General features: G+C 44.9%; 2 protein-coding genes across 2 annotated transcripts in view; one reads left to right on the top strand and one right to left on the bottom strand.

Moving 5' to 3' along the window:
- The window catches only part of LOC120444328 (lachesin), a 278,432-nt gene that overhangs the window by 153,847 nt on the left and 104,677 nt on the right, over positions 1-19,908 (top strand). The window lies entirely within an intron of this gene.
- LOC120444320 lies at positions 15,574-18,042 on the bottom strand. Its single transcript, XM_039623871.2, has 2 exons — positions 17,636-18,042; positions 15,574-17,524 (listed from the first exon to the last, which is right to left on the bottom strand). The coding sequence occupies exons 1-2, from the start codon at positions 18,031-18,033 to the stop codon at positions 15,709-15,711; spliced, it is 2,214 nt and encodes a 737-aa protein (XP_039479805.1). The 5' UTR covers positions 18,034-18,042; the 3' UTR covers positions 15,574-15,708.

The following is a 19,908-nucleotide window of genomic DNA, read 5'->3' as shown; positions in this document are numbered from 1 at the left end:
GCTTTTTTAAATATATATGGTTATTAACTTCTGAATAAAATTAAATTAGTGTTGCTCTTTGGCCATCTTCAAAATCAATTCAGAATCCACACCAAATGAGCACACAGGCCCGTAGGTTAGGTTAGATTTTACCGGTTATCCGACGCACTTTGACCATTAGAGGTCCGTTGTGATACCGTGTATGTTTTCCCCGTTTGCCCGCAGAGGTTCGTGTGAAGATAGCAGTTTCCCCAGCCAGAGGCGCTGGTGAATTTTTGTATCCGATGTGGATCGGTGTCGGACGTGTCTATCAGGAATCTGCTTCCTAATTGAGCAAGTCTTTTCGCTTGCAGTGCTGGACAGTGGCATAGTAGATGCTCTACTGTTTCTTCCATTTCTTCGTCCCTACAGCTACGGCAGAAATCATTATACGGGGAATTTAGTCTTCTGGCATGGGTGCCTATCAACCAATGCACTCTGATGACTCTCATTGCAGTGCTGAGGTTTGCTCTGGTCAATCCTAAAAGTTTTGACGTTCTCTTTGAGCTTATTTTTGGCCATATTTGGCGTGTTAGGCGACAGTGTGTGGTGTTTTCCCATATTGTCTGTTTGTTACGGTTTAGGTTTTTTACAAGTGGCTAAAGGCATACTCATGCCCTCCATCTCTTGTATAAGTGGCGCGGGCCACTCTGCGATGCAGTTGCCTTCTATGTCCCTGTGCCCGGGTACCCGTATAAGGCTGACTACGAATTGTTGTGTCATCTCGTGTAAAGATGATCGGCAATTCGATACTGTTTTCGAGTGACTAGAGATTGAGCCAATCGATTTGATAGCTGCTTGGCTGTCACTGAAAATGTTTACATGTGAGCCTTCCGGCTTTAGTGATTTTAAGTGTTTAAGGGCCTCCCTTATTGCTGCCACTTCAGCCTGGAAGACGCTGCAATGATCGGGGAGTCTGAACGAGGTGTGTAGGCCTAGCTGTTCGGAGTAAACTCGTCCTCCTACTGTGTTCTGTAGTTTTGACTCATCCATATAGAATCATATAGCATTCTGGGGGCCAGGTATTTGTGAGTTCCAATCGTCCCTCTCTGGTGGTGCGTAAAGCACTGCTGATGCAGAGTGCCGCAGCTCTTTGCATTTTTGCTAGCATTTTAGTCATCCGTAAGGCTATTATCCGGCAAAGGGTGAGAGAGTGTAGTGCTGTCTCTGTCGATCTCCCTTTCTTGTAGGCGTGTTGCGTGTCTGTGATGAGACTAGGGTTGAGAGTTGATCTCAGATGCAGGCCGATGATTCTTTCAAGGGTCTTTAGTAGGAAGGATGACAGACTGATTGGTCTGTAATCTGAGTTGATCTCAGATGCAGGCCGATGATTCTTTCAAGGGTCTTTAGTAGGAAGGATGACAGACTGATTGGTCTGAAATCTTTGGGGGTCGTGTGTGCTGGTTTCCCAGCTTTGGGAATGAAGACTATACGGGACTCTAGCCACGATTGTAGTAGGTGTCCAAGAAGTAGGGACCGTTTAAAAATGTCAAGAGGCCAGTTTATGGCTATATTTCCCGCATGCTGGATCTGTGCGGGTATGATTTTGTCTGTACCTGCTGATTTGTATGGTTTAAAGCTGTGTATGGCCCAATGGAGGACCTTTGGGTCTATGCACAGTTCGATACTTGCCAGTGTGGCGTTTGTTTGTTGCGGGGTGAGAGCGTTTTTGCTGTTTCCTGGGAAGTGAGTGTCTAGAAGTATCTCAAGAGATTCCTCACTCGTGCTGGTCCAGGAGCCATCTGCTCTTTTAAGGTAGCCTAGGGTTGTGGCCGATTTGGATAGTATTTTTCTAAGTCTGGCTGCTTCAGTTGTGTTTTCAATTTCTGAGCAGAAGGAATGCCACGAGGCTAGAGACTAGAGATTGTTTGGGGGTATGGAGGGGGATCCGTTGGGATTTTTTCCCTTAAAATATTTTTGTATTTTTGCCAGTCTGTTTTCCTTGGGTTTGTGATAACTGCTAGTTTGGAGGGATTGATTGTAAGGGTCGTTTCTATGAACCTGCGGTCCGAGAAAGAGTGCTTATCTAGCACCCTCCAGTGAGTTATTGTCTCTAATAGTGGTTTAGAGACGAGAACCAGTCTCCTATCAGTCTCCTAACCAGTTTATCCGGCGGTTCTTGCCTTTCGTAGGCCATGTATGATGACAGCACTCGGAACGGAGATGGGTGACTCTCCACGGTGGCTGCCGCGTTGTCTGCATCGCTGTAATTATGAATCAGAAAAACGCTAAGGTGCTTTTTGGCTAGAATGCAGGCTCTTATTTTACCTTCGCTGGGAGCTGTTAGAAGCTTATATTTCTTAGTCCCTAATCCTGAAACCTTTCCTCCCACTATCCAAGGTTCCTGGATTAGGACTATGTCGACTCCATCTTCAGCCAGATGGAGTTGAAGAGCAGCGGAAGCTGCCTTACTGTGGTGGAGGTTTATCTGCAGAAGCCTCAAGGACATCTGCTGTGTGCCTCTCCACCACGGCTGTATCGGCTCCCTCCTCGTCCGATGTGTCCAGGTCTGTCAATTGACCCATGTTCGCAAGGCTGCGGAGGATTGAGGCATCGGTCGAGTAGCCGTCCTCGGTTTCCGATGCCTCGATCTCGGAGGCGATCTCCTCGAAGTTTGTCAAAACGGATTTAGCCCATTCCACCTTCTTCATCCACTCAGCCGAAGGAGCCGTTTTTGATCTCTCCTGGCTGCGTAAAATTTGACCTGGAGATCGTTTCTCTGCGTAGGTATGTTTGCCTTTACCGGTTGCCACTGGGTGCTTGCCGTCCTTGGCTGCGCCTGCAAGGGGCATTGGGAGGCTTGCACTCAGTCGCCTCAGATTTGAGGCGGGGTTCACCCGAACCCGATCCTGCGGTGTTGGCCAGGCAGGTGGGCTCACTCGCCAACTTCGCTGCCTTGAAGTTTGTGCGGCCAGACTTAGTCCTCACTGCCATTTGGGTAGTTTTTTTTGGGAGATCCTGACTCCTTTTTAATTATTTTTGTTGACTCCATGTGATTCCCACGAGTTGCGAAGAAAAAGAGGGTCCACCCGGGCGGAGATCCGCGACGCCCGGGTAAGGCTTCAGGGGGTCGCCAGGTACCCTGAGCTCTCCGTTTGAGACTGAGCTATTTTGTGACCCGGGCCCTCAGTCAGGCTGACTCTTGGCACGGGTCCTCTGGCAGGGACATAACCTTGCCAGGGGACCTGTTTCCAGACGCCCTCGCGTGGAGAGTATAGTCGCACTTCCGGGTGTATGGACAATTACGGAGCGTTCTTCTAGCAAGCTTGCAACTGCACGTTATTCCCCTTGTCCATCACCCGACTGACGGCCACAGGCCCGTAAATGCGCAACAGTTTTATTACTACTACTCTACAAAATTTAAAGAAAAAAAACTGTCTCACACGCCTAATAGTCGATCAGCAATGTCTGCGCAAATGGCAAATTCTCCTGATCAGCTACTCATATACGAAGGGATATCCGTCTTCGCATGGCAGACGGCAGGTCTGTCCTCTCGTTGTCATTCAATGCCTATGCCAGGCATTGTCTGAACCTCAATGTAGCACGCGTCTGTCGCGGCCAAATCGCACTCGCGATCAAAACTCCACCACGTAGCAAGTGGCAGACGGCAGCAAGCGGAAAATGCGAAAACTCCTCCCGTGCCTGTTGGCTTCTTTTATCGGCCAAAATAAACACTTACAAATTCTTGGCCAAGTATTCAATTTTTCACTCTTATTGTGACGATCAGCAGCGAACGATTTGGGATCACAAAAGAAATGAGCGAGAACTCTGTCGTGAGAAGTTGGCTGTGCGTTGCGGTGTTGCCAAACTTCATATAACGAGAAAGGGAAAGCGCTATGCAGGTAGGCTTTGTGCGGGAACGGTGCAAAACTTTTCGTTGCTCGCGCTCTCCGGTATACCCCACTCTATTGCTATGGTCATATGCGGATTTAAATGCGATTTGAATTTCCGTAATGTATTAAATAAAATTATTTATTTTTAATATTCCTATTTGCGACTGGCTATCACAATTCTTGGAAGTGGGAATTTATCTGCTAACAGTTTCTCATTGATTTGATATTCGCCATCTCTTTTCCACCGAGTTAAGCAGTGATTTCTTGGGTACCAAAAGAAGTTGGCTATTATAGTCTGAGATAGACGGCTCGACATTGCCGTCTCTTAATAATTTGTCAACTTGCCTTTGAATTTCTGGATTTTAACTGTCTGGCATCCTATAGTTTTTAATGTAGATTGGAGTTTTGTCATTGTACCCGTTACTCGTAGAGTAAAAGGGTATACTAGATTCGTGGAAAAGTATGTAACAGGCAGAAGGAAGCGTTTCCGACCATATAAAGTATATATATTCTTGATCAGGATCAATAGCCGAGCCGATCTGGCCATGTCCGTCTGTCCGTCCGTCTGTTCGTCTGTCCGTCCGTCTGTCCATCTGTATGAACGTCGAGATCTCAGGAACTATGAAAGCTAGAAAGTTGAGATAAAGCATACAGACTCCAGAGTCATAGAAGCAGCGTAAGTTTGTCGATTCATGTTTCCACGCCCATTCTAACGCCCACAAACCGCCCAAAACTGCCACGCCCACACTTTTGAAAAATGTTTTGATATTTTTTCATTTTTTATACCCGTTACTCGTAGAGTAAAAGGGTATACTAGATTCGTTGAAAAGTATGTAACAGGCAGAAGGAAGCGTTTCCGACGATATACAGTATATATATTTTTGATCAGGATCAGTAGCCGAGTCGATCTGGCCATGTCCGTCCGTCTGTCCGTCTGTCCGTATGAACGTCGAGATCTCAGGAACTACAAAAGCTAGAAAGTTGAGATGAAGCATACAGACTCCAGAGTACTAGACGCAGCGCATGTCTGTCGATTCATGTTGCCACGCCCACTCTGACGCCCACAAACTGCCACGCCCACACTTTTGAAAAATGTTTTCATATTTTTTCATTTTTGTATTGGTCTTGTAAATTTCTATCGATTTGCCAAAAAACTTTTTGCCACGCCCACTCTAACGCCCACAAACCGCCCAAAGCTGCCACGCCCACACTTTTGAAAAATGTTTTGATATTTTTTCATTTTTGTGTTAGTCTTGTAAATTCCTATCGATTTGCCAAAAAACTTTTTGCCCCGCCCATTTTAACGCCCACAAACCGCCAAAAACTGTCAGTGTTGAAAACTCTCTCCCGCACTTCCACTAGCTGAGTAACTGGTATCAGATAGTCGGGGAACTCGACTATAGCGTTCTCTCTTGTTTTTGTATTAGTCTTGTAAATTTCTATCGATTTCCAAAAAAATGTTTGCTCAGGCCCACTCTAACGCCCACAAACCGCCCAAACCTGCCACGCCCACACTTAACGCCCACAAACCGCCAAAAACTGGCAGTGTTGAAGACTCTTCTTCGAACGGGTATCAGATAGTCGGGAACTTGACTATAGCATTCTCTGTTGTTTAATTTAAATTTTTGGTTATAAAAGTTATTAGCTGATATGGTTTCTGTTTCAAGACCAAAAATATCGCTATATTCGGTGCATAGTTTTGTTAAATCGTTTTTAAATTTAAAAAGTTTAAGTTCTTCTGAAGTTCTTTGTGCACTATGCTCTGTATTTGCATTGTAAAGATCATAATTATTTAATGATTCGCTTTTTATGTTTGCGCTGTTAACGATAGCGTTGTAGCTGTATTTATAATGCGAATTAGTGTGTTTTCGAGTGCACTTGCTATTATAATTCAAGGTTGCAATTCCTAGTTGGGAATGAGAACATGTGTGTCAGTAGATGTTAGTTGAATCTTTCGAATCACTTTTGATCTAGCTGGCAAAATTATTTCGTTATCTATTGAATGTATTATAGGAATGTTTGTTCCTGAAATATTCGGGCCTCTAAGTGAACCAATCGTCTTCGTCGTGGGGTTCTTAAATACAATTGTATTTCTTAATGAAATCCAAACCAAAAATTCCATCCCCTGGTATATAAAAATTGTCATGTACGATATGGAATTCATATGGTATTGCTGGTGTTGCCAGTACTGGACGGGGCTCGACTGATCCCTGATCAATGCCACCGGCTCGTAGCACGCATTCTCCCGTTCTCTACACCCGATGACGATAAAGTCAAACACGTCAAATTCGACCAAAAACACTGCCGTCTCAAAAAGTTGGGCTTGCTCTGCATGGCACAAAGGGATCAGCTTTGATCAATCACCAAAGGAGTGTAAAAATGTATGATTAATTTACTATTTTCCATAAAGTGGGTTGGGTTGATAAACTTTCACAAAATCTTCAAAATGACTGGAATATATCGCTGCTCAAAACTTTAAACGCAAATCAAATTCCTAGGCACATATTAGATGGAAAAGTTCCACTTGCTTAAGAAACACATCCGGAGTATCTCAAGGCAGCGTCCTTGGACCCGTTCTCTACATCCTGATCACAACAGACCTCCCTATCATATCCTCCCGTAACCTCACAATAGCCACCTATGCAGACGACACCGCGTTCCTTGCCACCCACAAGAAGCATCAGCCATCATCCAAAGACAACTGGATGCTCTGGAACCCTGGCTGAAACGATAGAACATTATTGTGAACGCGGAGAAATCATCCCACACAACATTCTCGCTACGCAGAGGAGAATGTCCCTATGTCATGCTCGTTGGTGACACCATCCCAACCACCAGCACCCCTAAATACCTAGGGCTTACCCTGGTCCGAAGGCTCACATGAGGCCCTCACCTCAACCACACGCCTCAAACAACTGCATTGGCTCATTGGGAAAAAATACAGACTGCGAGAGAAACTCAAACTGCTCGTTTACAAGACCATTCTCAAGCCGAACTGGACTTACGAAATCCACCTGTGGGGTACTGCAAGCGCTTCACACCAAATAAATTTCAAGCGCTTTCAAAAGAGATACTTGAGAATGGTCTCCAACGCCCATCCCTACCATGAGAACTCCATTATCCATGAGAAGCTCGGGATAGACGAGATCTATAGTCACAGCGAGAGATACGCAAGAAGACTGGACAACCACCCCAACCACCTGGTCAACAACCTTCTGGACGTCAGCCAATCACGTAGAAGTCTGCTGAGAACGCACCCACTTGACCTCACCCAACAATAAAATATAGATTTAACCTCTTCACAAGTACATCTTAGGTACTCCCCTTATGTGATTTTTCATTATAGCGGCTTCTCAGTGAGCTGTCGGATTCTGATGTTAATCTTTTGAATGTAGGCTTCGATGCGGTCGATTTCCATCGTTTCCCCGTTTCCGCTTTCAATTAAGGGTCGGTGCGAAGTTGCAGTTCGGAAAGTGGAAAGTTTGTTATCTAACACGTCGCTGTAGTGCAGCTGTTCGGTCCTCGTTCGGAATTTTTAATTTGTTCCATTTGAGTTTTCGTATTGGGGTTTTTTAGGTTTAGCAATTTTAGCGTATGATATGACTTTGATGGCCGTGATTTCTTTTTGCATGAGAAAAGCTGGACATGCGAAATTATAAAATGTTTTCAAGTTCAGTTTCTAGGTACATACCTTTAGTTTTAACTAGTAATGTTCCAGCTCGAGTAGCATCGCGACTTTGACTGTTTTAATCACGAATGGTGAAACTTTTTCAAAACTTTCCCCTTCTGATCTGCTTATAACAATAAATTTCGGCTCTTAATTATCGGTTAGTTGCACTATGATTGGTACTTCTAGTCGCCGGTCGATTCATTACAGCAGTCTAAGGCTGGCTGCGGCCTTTGGTGGTCTACTTTAGTAACGGCTTCTAAGCAGACTTTGTTTGTCTAAACTTCGTCTGTTTATGCACAAATCAAGTCCGGGCCACAAAAATGTTAAGCTAATAACCTTTTGTATTAGCTATTTTTTACGAATAGAAGTCGAATTATACATTTTTCCAGACATACTTATTTAGTCGAACATAATATGCTACCTAATTGTTAATAATTAAAAACAAAAACAAACAAAAGAGGACTCTATAGTCAGTTCCCCGACTATCTGATACCCGTTACTCAGGTAGGGGAAGTGCGAAGAAGAGACTTCAAAACTAACAGTTTTTGGCGGTTTGCGGGCGTTAGAGTGGGCGTGGCAAAAAGTTTTTTAAGTCTCTGCTTAATCACAACATTCTAGATTTTATAGTTCCCGACGGAAAGACGGATATGGTCACTTCGGCTATTGACCTATTCAAAAAGATAGAAAAGGTTTTTTATTGGGGCGCTTAATCTTTGAAATGAAAAAAATACATGTAGGGCGCAAATACACGTATTTGCAAAATTTTTGTATTTAAGAGATCCATTGACCCCATTATGTATGGCTTTGGTTAATTGCGCGCACAAGAAAGATCAAATTTTCAATGACTCTGGCGCACAAATCGGGCTGTATTTGATCGACGGCGTGGCGTATGTTGACTTTGATGACAGCGGTGGTTGCGGCTTTTTGTCATAGACCTGCGACTTAAGAAAACCCCAAGAAAAAGTCTAGCGGAAAAAATACGGGCCATCACGCCTCCGGGCCGAAATCCAATTTTTCTACTCTTGCCTCATGGCTTTGTAGTAAATAGAAAGTTATTGTATAGAGAGAGTTGCTTTATGCGAAGATTTCGCAATGCTAACTTAAATAAAAGAGGATTACAATTTTCCTTACTTTTCCAAATTCTTACTACACTATCGAGCAGTGCAGCGGCCAAGAGGGTTAGCAGGCAATGTTAATACGGAGAAATAGAATAGGATCTGAGACTGTTTATAATTTATTTTTCGTCATACATATTATAGGGGTTTCATTAGGGTCGCTTGATTTTTGATATGATAAAAAATTCATGTAGGAGAGATATTTGAGAATACTTATACCCTTTTATACTAGATTTTTTGAAAAGTATGTAACAGGCAGAAGGAAGCGTTTCCGACCATTTAAAGTATATATATTCTTGCTCAGGATCAATAGCCGAGTCGATCTGTCCATGTTCGTCCATATGAACGTCGAGATCTTAGGAGCTATAAAAGCTAGAAAGTTGAGATTAAGCATGCAGACTCCAAAAACATAGACGCAGCGTAAGTTTTTTGACTACGCCCACTCTAACGCCCACAAACCGCCCACACTTTTGAAAATTGTCGTCTGCGAACGAGCGAGTTCCTGTGCGCGACACGGAATTGACTACCGCGGGTTTTTGAGGACACTGTCGCGCACAGCGGCGTTATTTTCGCGTTACTTTGACGCACGGGAACCGGTTTATTGTTTACTGACCCGGTGGACTCGAATTTATACAACAATCGACGGATAGTCGACTCGGCAGGACGATCATCGCGATCGTAAAACCGTGAAGATCCATTTTCACAAAAGCATTTTATTATTTGCACGTGATGCTCGACACGGAGTTTTAAAAGGACGGAATGAATATGCAAATGCAGTGTCTTGCATTTGACATCTAGACCAACATGGCCGCAATCAGCTTTAAAAGTAACAGCATAAAGGAGTGGTGCCGCACTTTCCAAGACCAGGCAGAAGCTTTATCTACCAACGCTTTAGACCACTCGAATTAGCCCATGCGTGTAAGTACTGTTTGGTAGCGGAGTCGTTAGAAATGCAGTGTCTTGCCACTAAATTAAAACCACAGAATGCCCCTTATGTGGACATTCGGACATAACCATTGTTACCAGATCAATCCTTGCGGTTCTTAGTAACCACTGATGAATGCAAGTCTTCCTTAAAATACATTGAGGCTTGTGTTCCTCAAGAAAGTGCTCTAGGGACAACATTTTTTTCCATTTACACTGCAGATATGCTCACCCATACAGAAATTATCAAATATAATCGGAATGATCCTATGTAACATATTCTAAAGACACAGCAGTCTTAACAAGAAGCAGATGCATTAACCTAGCAACCAGCGGACTACAGCAGTACCTTTACGTGTTTTAGAATTGGGCTACACATTGGAACTTTGCCATTAATGCAGATAAATGTGCAAATGTTACATTCGGAAACCGGATAAAAAACTGCGATGCGAAGCTATCTCACTTCAGTGAACAGTTCCAGAAAATATGACCCATTATAAATTTCTTAGTGGCATTCTACAAAACACAAACATTTGGTAGATATGTCGACTCCGTACAGCAAGCATTAAAAAAATGGTCCTAGTCGATGGCACCAAGAAACAAGCTGTTCTTGGAAAATAAAGTTAGGACCTAGAAGAAAGTATTAGTTCCTGGCCTGTTTTTGCTATTCAAGTGTACGTTACTCCAACCAAAACCAGCCTGTAAAAACACAAGTACTACAGTCGGAAACTCGGCGCAAACTCACTGGTGCTCCTTGGTACATGAGGAACAGTGATATTGAACGTGATCTGAAGATACAACATCTAGGAGGTGATCAAAGTCTGGAATTACTCCACATCAGCAAATCCCAGGACACGAAAGAGAAGCAGACTCAAAAGTTACCACCCTCAAGACCTGCCATACAAGGTGTTCACTTAAAGCGTTTGAATAAAATTACTTTTCATTTTATCTCTCGTAGCCCAAATACAAGATAACCCTATGTAAATAGCTGTAAATAATCGTATAATAACCTCTTACTCAATCTGAAGATCTATATCATTATTTCGAGGTCACAATCGACATCAGTACCGTATGGATTCATTGTTTTCGCAAGGCAAACTTTCTGAGACTGAATAATTATACCCGTTACTAGTTGAGTAAAAGGGTATAATAGATGCGTTGAAAGGTATGTAACAGGCAGAAAGAAGCGTTTCCGACCTTATAAAGTATATATAGTGACATATTCATTTCTTCATACGACATATTCACTCTTCATATAAAAAAGCTAAAGCCGATCTTTTGGAAAGCTTCACTCTCCAAAAGCCTCATAAATAACATTCCCCCAAGATACGAACCGCTTAACGGTAACGAGCTTAATGATCTGTTAAGCTTGACATATAAAGCTAAGTAGAACTTAAAAGGCTTATGTTAATCCTCTGTAAAAGGTTTGCTGGGCCGAAAGAATACCTTTGTAAATTAGTTCTTAACTGACCTCTGGTGAAACTTATTTAAATAAAGATCATAAAAAGGAAAATATATTTTTTTTTCATTAAATCTATCACCAAAAAAAGTTTATTGGCGCAGTCGGTGGTAGGATACTGAAAAAAGTCCTAGTAAACTCGTTATCCTTTGACAATCTAGTGAAAAGAGGAAACTTGTACGACCAAGTAACCTTTTCAGATTGTATTCGCGAATTGGCCGCAACAAAGTGATTTCGGTTCGTTTAAAGTGACTAAAATCGGTATCCACACAAGAACCTGTGCGATCGGAGTTAATTTAAAGACCTAATTTTGTGGACCGCTTCGTGAAGTGAGACCTCCACTAAGGTGTAATACAATTAAAAGGCGCACAGTGCAGTTCACTAAGACATAAGTCTCGACATACTGTAGCAGTCTGTGAACAAAAACAGTAGCCCACTAAAATCAAAAGTGCGACCGCTACTATTGTATAAAACAATAAAAAGTTAAAACCGTGCAGTTCACTTAAGGCATAAGTCTCGACATACTGCAGCAGTCTGTGAACAAGAACAGAAACTAACTTATAAATAAAACTAAAATGGAATTACCAGCGGAAAATATGACTCAATTACTTCGGCAAATACGCCAAGTACCGAAATTCTCTGGAGACCCATCGAATCTCAGCTCGTTCATCAGACGTATCGAATACTTGTTGAACTTATACCCTTCAAACGACGCTCGACAGAAGGCGGTTATATTTGGAGCCATCGAACTTCAAATTGTCGGAGATGCGGAAAAGGTTACCCAATTTGGAATGCACAACGAATGGACAACTTTAAGAGACGCCCTAATCACGGAATTCAAGACTCAGACGCCCCTGGAGGATCTACTAGGAAGACTGTATCGCACACCTTTTAAGGGTAACTTACGTCTATTCTGTGAACAATTAGAAGATAAGTCCAGTATAATTATAAATAAGTTAGCATTAGAGAATGACCGAAATAATATGGTGGTTTATACACAAGCAATGGCAACCACAATAAAAAATACAATTCAACGCTCACTCCCCGATAGGTTGTTCATGACCTTAGCGAGGTATGACATTTCAACCGTTCAAAAACTAAGGCAAACCGCCCAACAAGAAGGTCTATACGAAGACCCAATTTTAAAAACATTCGATAGTCAGCCAAAACTTAACTCAAATCCACCTAACACCTATAAACATGCAAACATTAACCAAATCAAAAACACTCACCCCAACCAACGATTCATTCGCCCCTTTATTCCATTAAATCCCACACAGACCCAAAACACTAACGTAAACAATCAAACCCCTTTTAGACAAATTCCTCCGACCAGACAACAGCAACTTAATCAGTACAGAAATTTATACAACGGATTCAGAAGAGACTTACTTCAGGACCGTCAAAACGACACCGAAACTACTATCAGCCCCCCCAACAACCAAGAGTGCCAAATAAGCGTTTTAGAGAAAGCAGCGAACAATCGCGTATGCAGACAAATGAAAATTTAAACCAGCACGAATTAGATTACGATAACGAAACTGAACACTACATTAATAACGACGAACAGTTCCACGAAGATCAATTACAGAATACTCAGACAGAATTGTTTACAGATCAGCAATATCAACAAGCTGAAAATTTTCCAATACCAGCCTGGGATCCCACTAATACATAGAGATCATGTTTAATAACCACAGATATAGATGCATAGTTGATACTGGCTCTTCGATAAATTTGATGAGCTCAAACTTTTTCAATCTTCAAGTTAAAGATAAGCAAATAACTGTCCGAAGTTGACAGGCTATTCTAAATTAAATAAATATGTAGACCTTCCAGCCAACGGTCTTTTTCAACAAACGCAAAAATTCTATATTCATTCATTTTCACCTTATTATGATATTCTGTTAGGAAGAAAAATACTAATGGAGAATAACGGTTTAATAGACTACTCTCGGAAAGAAACAATAATTAACGAAAGAACATTCACTCACAAAGAATTAGATCCATGTGATGAGAACTCTTCGGAAAACTTTAATGCACTCTTACAAGAAAACAACTTTACATCAGAAATAAACTATGCCATGGACAACAACATAGACTCAGAACACACATACAGACTAGAACATTTAAATAGTGAGGAAAAATACAGACTTACAAATTTATTAAAAGAGTTCAATGACATTCAATATTCCAAAAATGAAAACCTTACATTCACAAGTATAATACGTCACGATATAAAAACCTCTCATGAAAACCCAGTTTACAAAAGACCATACTCGTACCCGTTTTCCTACGAAGCAGAAGTAAATAAGCAAATTGAGGAAATGTTAAAACAAGGCATTATACGCGAAAGCGACTCCCCTTATTGCAGTCCATTATGGATTGTCCCCAAAAAGATGGATGCCTCTGGCAAACCGAAATTCAGGTTGGTCGTGGACTATCGAAATCTAAATGAAATAACAATAAATGATAAATTTCCGATTCCTAACATGGACGAAATACTAGGCAAATTAGGAAAATGCCAGTATTTTACTACAATTGACTTAGCAAAAGGCTTTCATCAAATCAAAATGGACCCTGTTCCAGTGAAGCGGGTTAGGGAATCCACCTCGATTTGCGAGGAAAACTTTGTCCAATCTACCAAAAGGAACGAGGATGGGAGGTATGTGGTTTCGTTGCCCTTTAAAGAGCCTAACAATATCAACCTTGGGCACTCCAGGTCGATCGCACTGGCTCAGTTCCTCCGAAACGAGATTCGACTGAATAAAGACGTTGTGTCAAAAAAGCAGTACGACTCAGTCATTCAAGAGTATTTAGATTTAGGGCATATGCACCAAGTCTCTCCGGACGACTCTAATAATTTTTATTTGCCCCATCATGCTGTCTTCAAACCAGACAGCACCACAACGAAGGTTCGCGTTGTGTTTAATGCTTCCAATCCTTCATCAAACGGGAACAGCCTCAATGATATCCTTCATGCGGGGCCCGTACTGCAGTCCGATCTTACTATCCAGATTCTAAAATGGCGTTTCTTCAAGTATGTGTTCAATGCGGACATCACAAAAATGTACAGGCAAATTCGGGTAAATTCAACCCATACGCGCTTTCAGAGAATCCTCTTTCGCAATAAGGATGGAGAGCTCTGTGACTATGAACTCGATACAGTCACCTTCGGCGTAAACTGTGCGCCTTTCCTAGCCATCCGCGTTCTACAACAGTTGGCTCAGGATATCCGAGGCCAATATCCTTTGGCAAGTGACATCATCTCGAACTTCATGTACGTTGACGATGTGCTCGCAGGCACTCACACTAAGCAGTCGGCAGTTTTAGCCATCGAGGAGCTTCGGCTGGCTCTTGAGAGTGCTGGTTTTCCATTACGGAAGTGGACCTCGAACGAAAGAAAACTCCTACAAGAGGTTCCAAAGGAGCACTTGATTAGTGCTCCAAATGTACACGTCGGGGGCCGGAAAAGTAGATGTCGCAAAATGTCCCAGAATTTAATAGAAACACAAGGGGTTGGGGCTCGTCCTTCTCGTTTGGGGTTTTATTTTCAAGTCATTTTCTCACATAAAATAACGGCTTCCTGGTCCCACTTCCGAAACATTCCGCCAACAGCGATGCTCTGCTGGCGGGATACCGGACTCAGCTGTTCAGCATGAACATTCTCCCCCCCTTGCAAGAGGAATACTTGCACAGCGTCCCGAAAGAATCCATCCCAGCTTGGAATTTTGTGCCATGGGCAGGCCGTCCTGGCTCGCGATGATACCCGACAGCATCAGGTCGGCGTAAACGTCTGCTCCAAGGACAGCCGAGACAAGCGCTGGGTGGAACCACCGGTCATCCGCTAGCGTCATGTTGTGGAACATGTCCTGCACCTTCGGATCCAGGGGCTGTGCCGGCGTCCGGCTCTGCATCTGCTGGTCCACCACCATCAGCAGCTGTTTGCTCATCCGGGACGTTTTCGAGCGAATCTCGGTGGTGCACAGCCGTTCGTTGCCCACGCCCGTGACGGCCAAGTTGAGGGCCTTCACCAGCGAGACGTGGATGCGACTCACGGGGCAGCACGGATCCACCAAGACTCGCACATCGAATCTCTTCTGCTCGGACCCAATGAGCACGGCAGCGGTCGGAAGGATGCTGACGCTCGTCCGCACCAAGCTAGGCGCGCCCGTCGGCGTTGACAATGAGCTGTGGGGTGGGGACCTATCCATCGGCGAGGCTGAGCGTCGTGACCCGGTCGAAACCACCTCCTGACGCCGTTGAGGCTGAGGCGCTGCTTGTGGCTCACGCTTCCGTTGAGGCCTCGAAGAGCCTGGCTGTTCGCCGCGGATGTGCAGCAGAGTGTGGTGGGCCTCTCGGCAGATGCGGCACCTCGCTTTGCTGCGACACGACCGGCCCGAATGCTCGTGGGCCAGACAGTTAGCGCAGTACTTGTTAATCAAGACTGCCCGGAGCCGCTTCACAGCCGGCAGTTGCAGGAATCGCTGGCAGCTCCTCAATGGATGAATCCCCCTGCACACTCGACAGCGGTATACACCGTGGCGGATCGCTGGAGCCATTGTATATGCGGCTACATAAGAAATGGGCAAAATAAAAAATTAAATGAGATAGATGCGGATGATCATGACACATGGACAACGTAGGACGACACAACTTAGGACTCGTCAGTAGCAGGTTTTCAAATACTTAAAGTATGGAGGAGTCTTTCGACTCATTCGGGCTGTCCATTGGAAGGCGGATCATTTTTGCCACTGGTCTCCGGACGACCCCCCGTGCTGTGAGCACGTCTGCCACTCTGACCTTGCCGTCCACGCCGGGACAGACCACTTGGATACGCCCAAGTCGCCACTCGTTGGATGGCAAGTTCTCCTCTTTGATCACCACCATGTCTCCAGCCTGGAGATCTCGCGTTGGGAACTTCCATTTATTCCTTTTGTGGAGTTCCTTTAGGTATTCCTCCTTCCAACGCAGGCAGAACTGCTGATTCAGGGCTTTCAACCTCCGCCACCGATTGATAATGGAGCTGGGACCTTCTTTAACCTCAGGTTCTGCTACCGCAAGTAATGGTCCACCGATTAGAAAATGCCCAGGGCTCAGAGCGATAAGGTCCGTGGGATCTTCGGACATTGGCGAGATGGGCCTGGAGTTCAAACAGGCCTCAATCTTCGCCAGGAGGGTAGTCAGTTCCTCGAACGTGTATTTCCCAGCGGCTGTGTACTTGTAAAAATGCGACTTGAAGCTCTTCACACCTGCCTCCCAAAGCCCTCCCATATGAGGTGCGCCAGGAGGGTTGAAATGCCAGGACACATTCTGAAGACTGTGCTGCGATAAAACCGATGTTCTGGTAGCTTCAATGAAATCCTTTGATAAGGACGTGGAAGCTCCGACAAACGTTTTCCCGTTGTCAGAGTAGACGTGTTGTGGACACCCACGCCGAGCGAAAAAACGGGAGAATGCGGCCAGGAACTTCTCTGTAGTCAAGTCCGAGGTCGCTTCGAGGTGGATAGCCCGGGTAGTAAAACACACAAAAACGCACACGTACCCCTTTGTGATTTTGCAGGCTCGACCGACATAACTCTTGACGTCAAATGGTCCTGCGAAGTCCACTCCCGTATGGGTGAACGGTCTGGAAAACGTGGACCTCGCACGGGGCAAATTCCCCATCAACTGCGTCTGCAGTCTCTTCTTGTGAATAACACACACTCGGCACGAATGTATTGTTCGTTTCACCAACATTTTAAGCTTGGGAATCCAGAATTTGGAACGGATCAGTCGGATCATTAATTGATTCCCCCCATGCAAGGATATGCGATGGATAAACAAGACTTGAAGTTCGGCGAACCTACACCGTGCAGGAAGGATGATCGGATGTTTTTCATCATAACTAAGCATTTCAGATGCTTGTAACCTGCCGCTTGCTCTCAAGACCCCATTCCCGTCAAGAAAGGGGTTTAGGTTCGAAATTGCGCTTGCGGGTGGAACTGGTTGCTTGTTGCTCAAAACCTTATATTCGGCGGGAAACTCATTCTTCTGAGTGAGCACAATTAGCCGCTCCTGCACCTCCGACAACTCCGCCGCAGTGAGTTCTGCCGATGAGGCTACACCTTCCCTCCGGCAACTTTTCACAAAACGAAACACATAAGCAAGAACTCGCAGAGCTCGGTCAAAGGCTGAGAACCTCTCTAGGATTTCAACTGCTGAGGGCACTGCGACCGTGTGGCATTTGACGGGGCGCTGCTCAAGCTCAGTCTCCGGATGGACCAACAACTCACTCGGCCACTGCTCCTGTTTGAGGTGCAACCAAGCTGGCCCACGCCACCACAGTGCGCTGTCCTTCAGCTCTTGGGGTGAGACGCCCCGGCTTGCCAGATCAGCTGGATTGTCTTCGGATCGTACATGTCCCCACTTGCTTCCGCCGGTACACTGTTCGATTTTTGCGACCCTGTTGGCAACGAATGTTGTCCAGGTGCACGCTGGCTTACTCAGCCATGCAAGAACGATCGTGGAGTCGGTCCAGTAAAAGGTCTCATAAACATGAGGAGGCATTTCAGAAATTACTAGAGCTGCCAGCTCCGTGAGCAGCACTGCTCCGCACAATTCCAAGCGTGGTATGGAGATGGATCTGACAGGAGCGACTCGGGTTTTGGATGTAAGTAGATGAGTACAACAGCCTTCCTTCGTTTCGATTCGGACGAAAATAGCAGCCCCATAGGCGTCCTGTGACGCGTCGCAAAACGCATGGTACTGAAGTTTCGCAGCTGGATGGAAACGTACCCATCTCGGAATACGAATCTCCTTCAGGGCAGGATACCCTTCTAGGAACTCCCGCCACTGGGTCGCGAGATCCCTGGGGAGTGGCTGATCCCAGCCCAGCTCCCGTAGCCAAATTTTCTGCATAAAAATCTTGGCTCGGACTACGAAAGGTGATAGCCATCCTGCTGGGTCGAACAGTTTGGCTATCTGAGATAAAACCTCTCGTTTTGTGTAAGCAGTTTGGAGGTGGATCACCATTGGAATAAAAAAGAAACTATAGGATGTAGCTTGCCAACGGATCCCAAGAGTTTTCGCCGTACTAGCCTCTTCAAGCTCCAGAAAGTCTGCACTAATCAAGTGCTCCTTTGGAACCTCTTGTAGGAGTTTTCTTTCGTTCGAGGTCCACTTCCGTAATGGAAAACCAGCACTCTCAAGAGCCAGCCGAAGCTCCTCGATGGCTAAAACTGCCGACTGCTTAGTGTGAGTGCCTGCGAGCACATCGTCAACGTACATGAAGTTCGAGATGATGTCACTTGCCAAAGGATATTGGCCTCGGATATCCTGAGCCAACTGTTGTAGAACGCGGATGGCTAGGAAAGGCGCACAGTTTACGCCGAAGGTGACTGTATCGAGTTCATAGTCACAGAGCTCTCCATCCTTATTGCGAAAGAGGATTCTCTGAAAGCGCGTATGGGTTGAATTTACCCGAATTTGCCTGTACATTTTTGTGATGTCCGCATTGAACACATACTTGAAGAAACGCCATTTTAGAATCTGGATAGTAAGATCGGACTGCAGTACGGGCCCCGCATGAAGGATATCATTGAGGCTGTTCCCGTTTGATGAAGGATTGGAAGCATTAAACACAACGCGAACCTTCGTTGTGGTGCTGTCTGGTTTGAAGACAGCATGATGGGGCAAATAAAAATTATTAGAGTCGTCCGGAGAGACTTGGTGCATATGCCCTAAATCTAAATACTCTTGAATGACTGAGTCGTACTGCTTTTTTGACACAACGTCTTTATTCAGTCGAATCTCGTTTCGGAGGAACTGAGCCAGTGCGATCGACCTGGAGTGCCCAAGGTTGATATTGTTAGGCTCTTTAAAGGGCAACGAAACCACATACCTCCCATCCTCGTTCCTTTTGGTAGATTGGACAAAGTTTTCCTCGCAAATCGAGGTGGATTCCCTAACCCGCTTTACTGGAACATCCTCCACCTCCCAAAATTTTGTGAGAATGTTGTCCAGTCTGGACTCGGTGACAGCTAGTCGGGACGAAAATGAGCATATTCTGCTTGTGGGATTCGTTGCGATCGGACCGCAAAGAATCCATCCGAATATGGTCTCCTGGCCAAGAAGCGTGCCACAGATATTGGGATGGGAGCCGCTGAGAATGATCGATGGCAGGATATCGGCACCGATCAGAACGTCGATCTGCGAACTCCGGTAGAAATTTGGGTCTGCTAGTTGCAAAGGCGGCAGATGCTTTAAAGAGTCCTCAGGTAAAGTAAAGGATGGGAGACTCCCGGCCAGTTGTGGTAGTACATATGCAGAAGTCTTAATTTGGATGTGGGGCTTGACCGGAGAACCTATGCTGAGTTGACAGCGCTTACGGGGCTGAGCCGCAACAGTGAGGTTGAGCCCTGAAACTTGAGCATGGATGGATTCATAAGGCAACTTAATCAAGTTGAACAAGCGTTCTGAAATAAAGGTTGCCTCAGAACCCGAGTCAATAAGTGCCCGTGCTGAGTATTTGATGCCTGAATGGCAAATCTCTATTAAAGCTGTACTCAGGAGGACCCCTTGAGTGTTTACAGCCAGAAACGTTTGCACATTTGGTTGATTTGTTAATGGAGTGGACTGTATATCTTGCTGGTGGTTAAATGTGGATACGTGGGCCTGGTGGTCAGGATTGACCGCTGACTGGACTGGTGGAGTGCCGCTTCGGTGTAGGAGAGTGTTGTGGCGCCCTTTACAAGTATTGCAATTATGCGTGCTAGTGCAATCCCTAAGCAGATGCGTTCTAGCAAAACAGTTTAAGCACAACTTCTGCTGTTTTATATATTTCTCCCGCTCTCCGACTGGCATTCGTAAGAATAACGGACATACTCGGATAGGATGGTTCTCTTGCGA

Source organism: Drosophila santomea, chromosome 2L, assembly GCF_016746245.2.
Source record: "Drosophila santomea strain STO CAGO 1482 chromosome 2L, Prin_Dsan_1.1, whole genome shotgun sequence".
Taxonomy (NCBI): domain Eukaryota; kingdom Metazoa; phylum Arthropoda; class Insecta; order Diptera; family Drosophilidae; genus Drosophila; species Drosophila santomea.
This window is presented reverse-complemented; position numbering and strand designations above follow the sequence as displayed.

Coding starts and splice junctions, on each gene's coding strand:
- LOC120444320 (XM_039623871.2), bottom strand. CDS start 18,033: ATGGTGATCCACCTCCAAACTGCTTACACAAAACGAGAGGTTTTATCT. Junction 17,525..17,635: donor GCTCCTGTCAGATCCATCTC/CATACCACGCTT, acceptor GACCGACTCCAC/GATCGTTCTTGCATGGCTGA.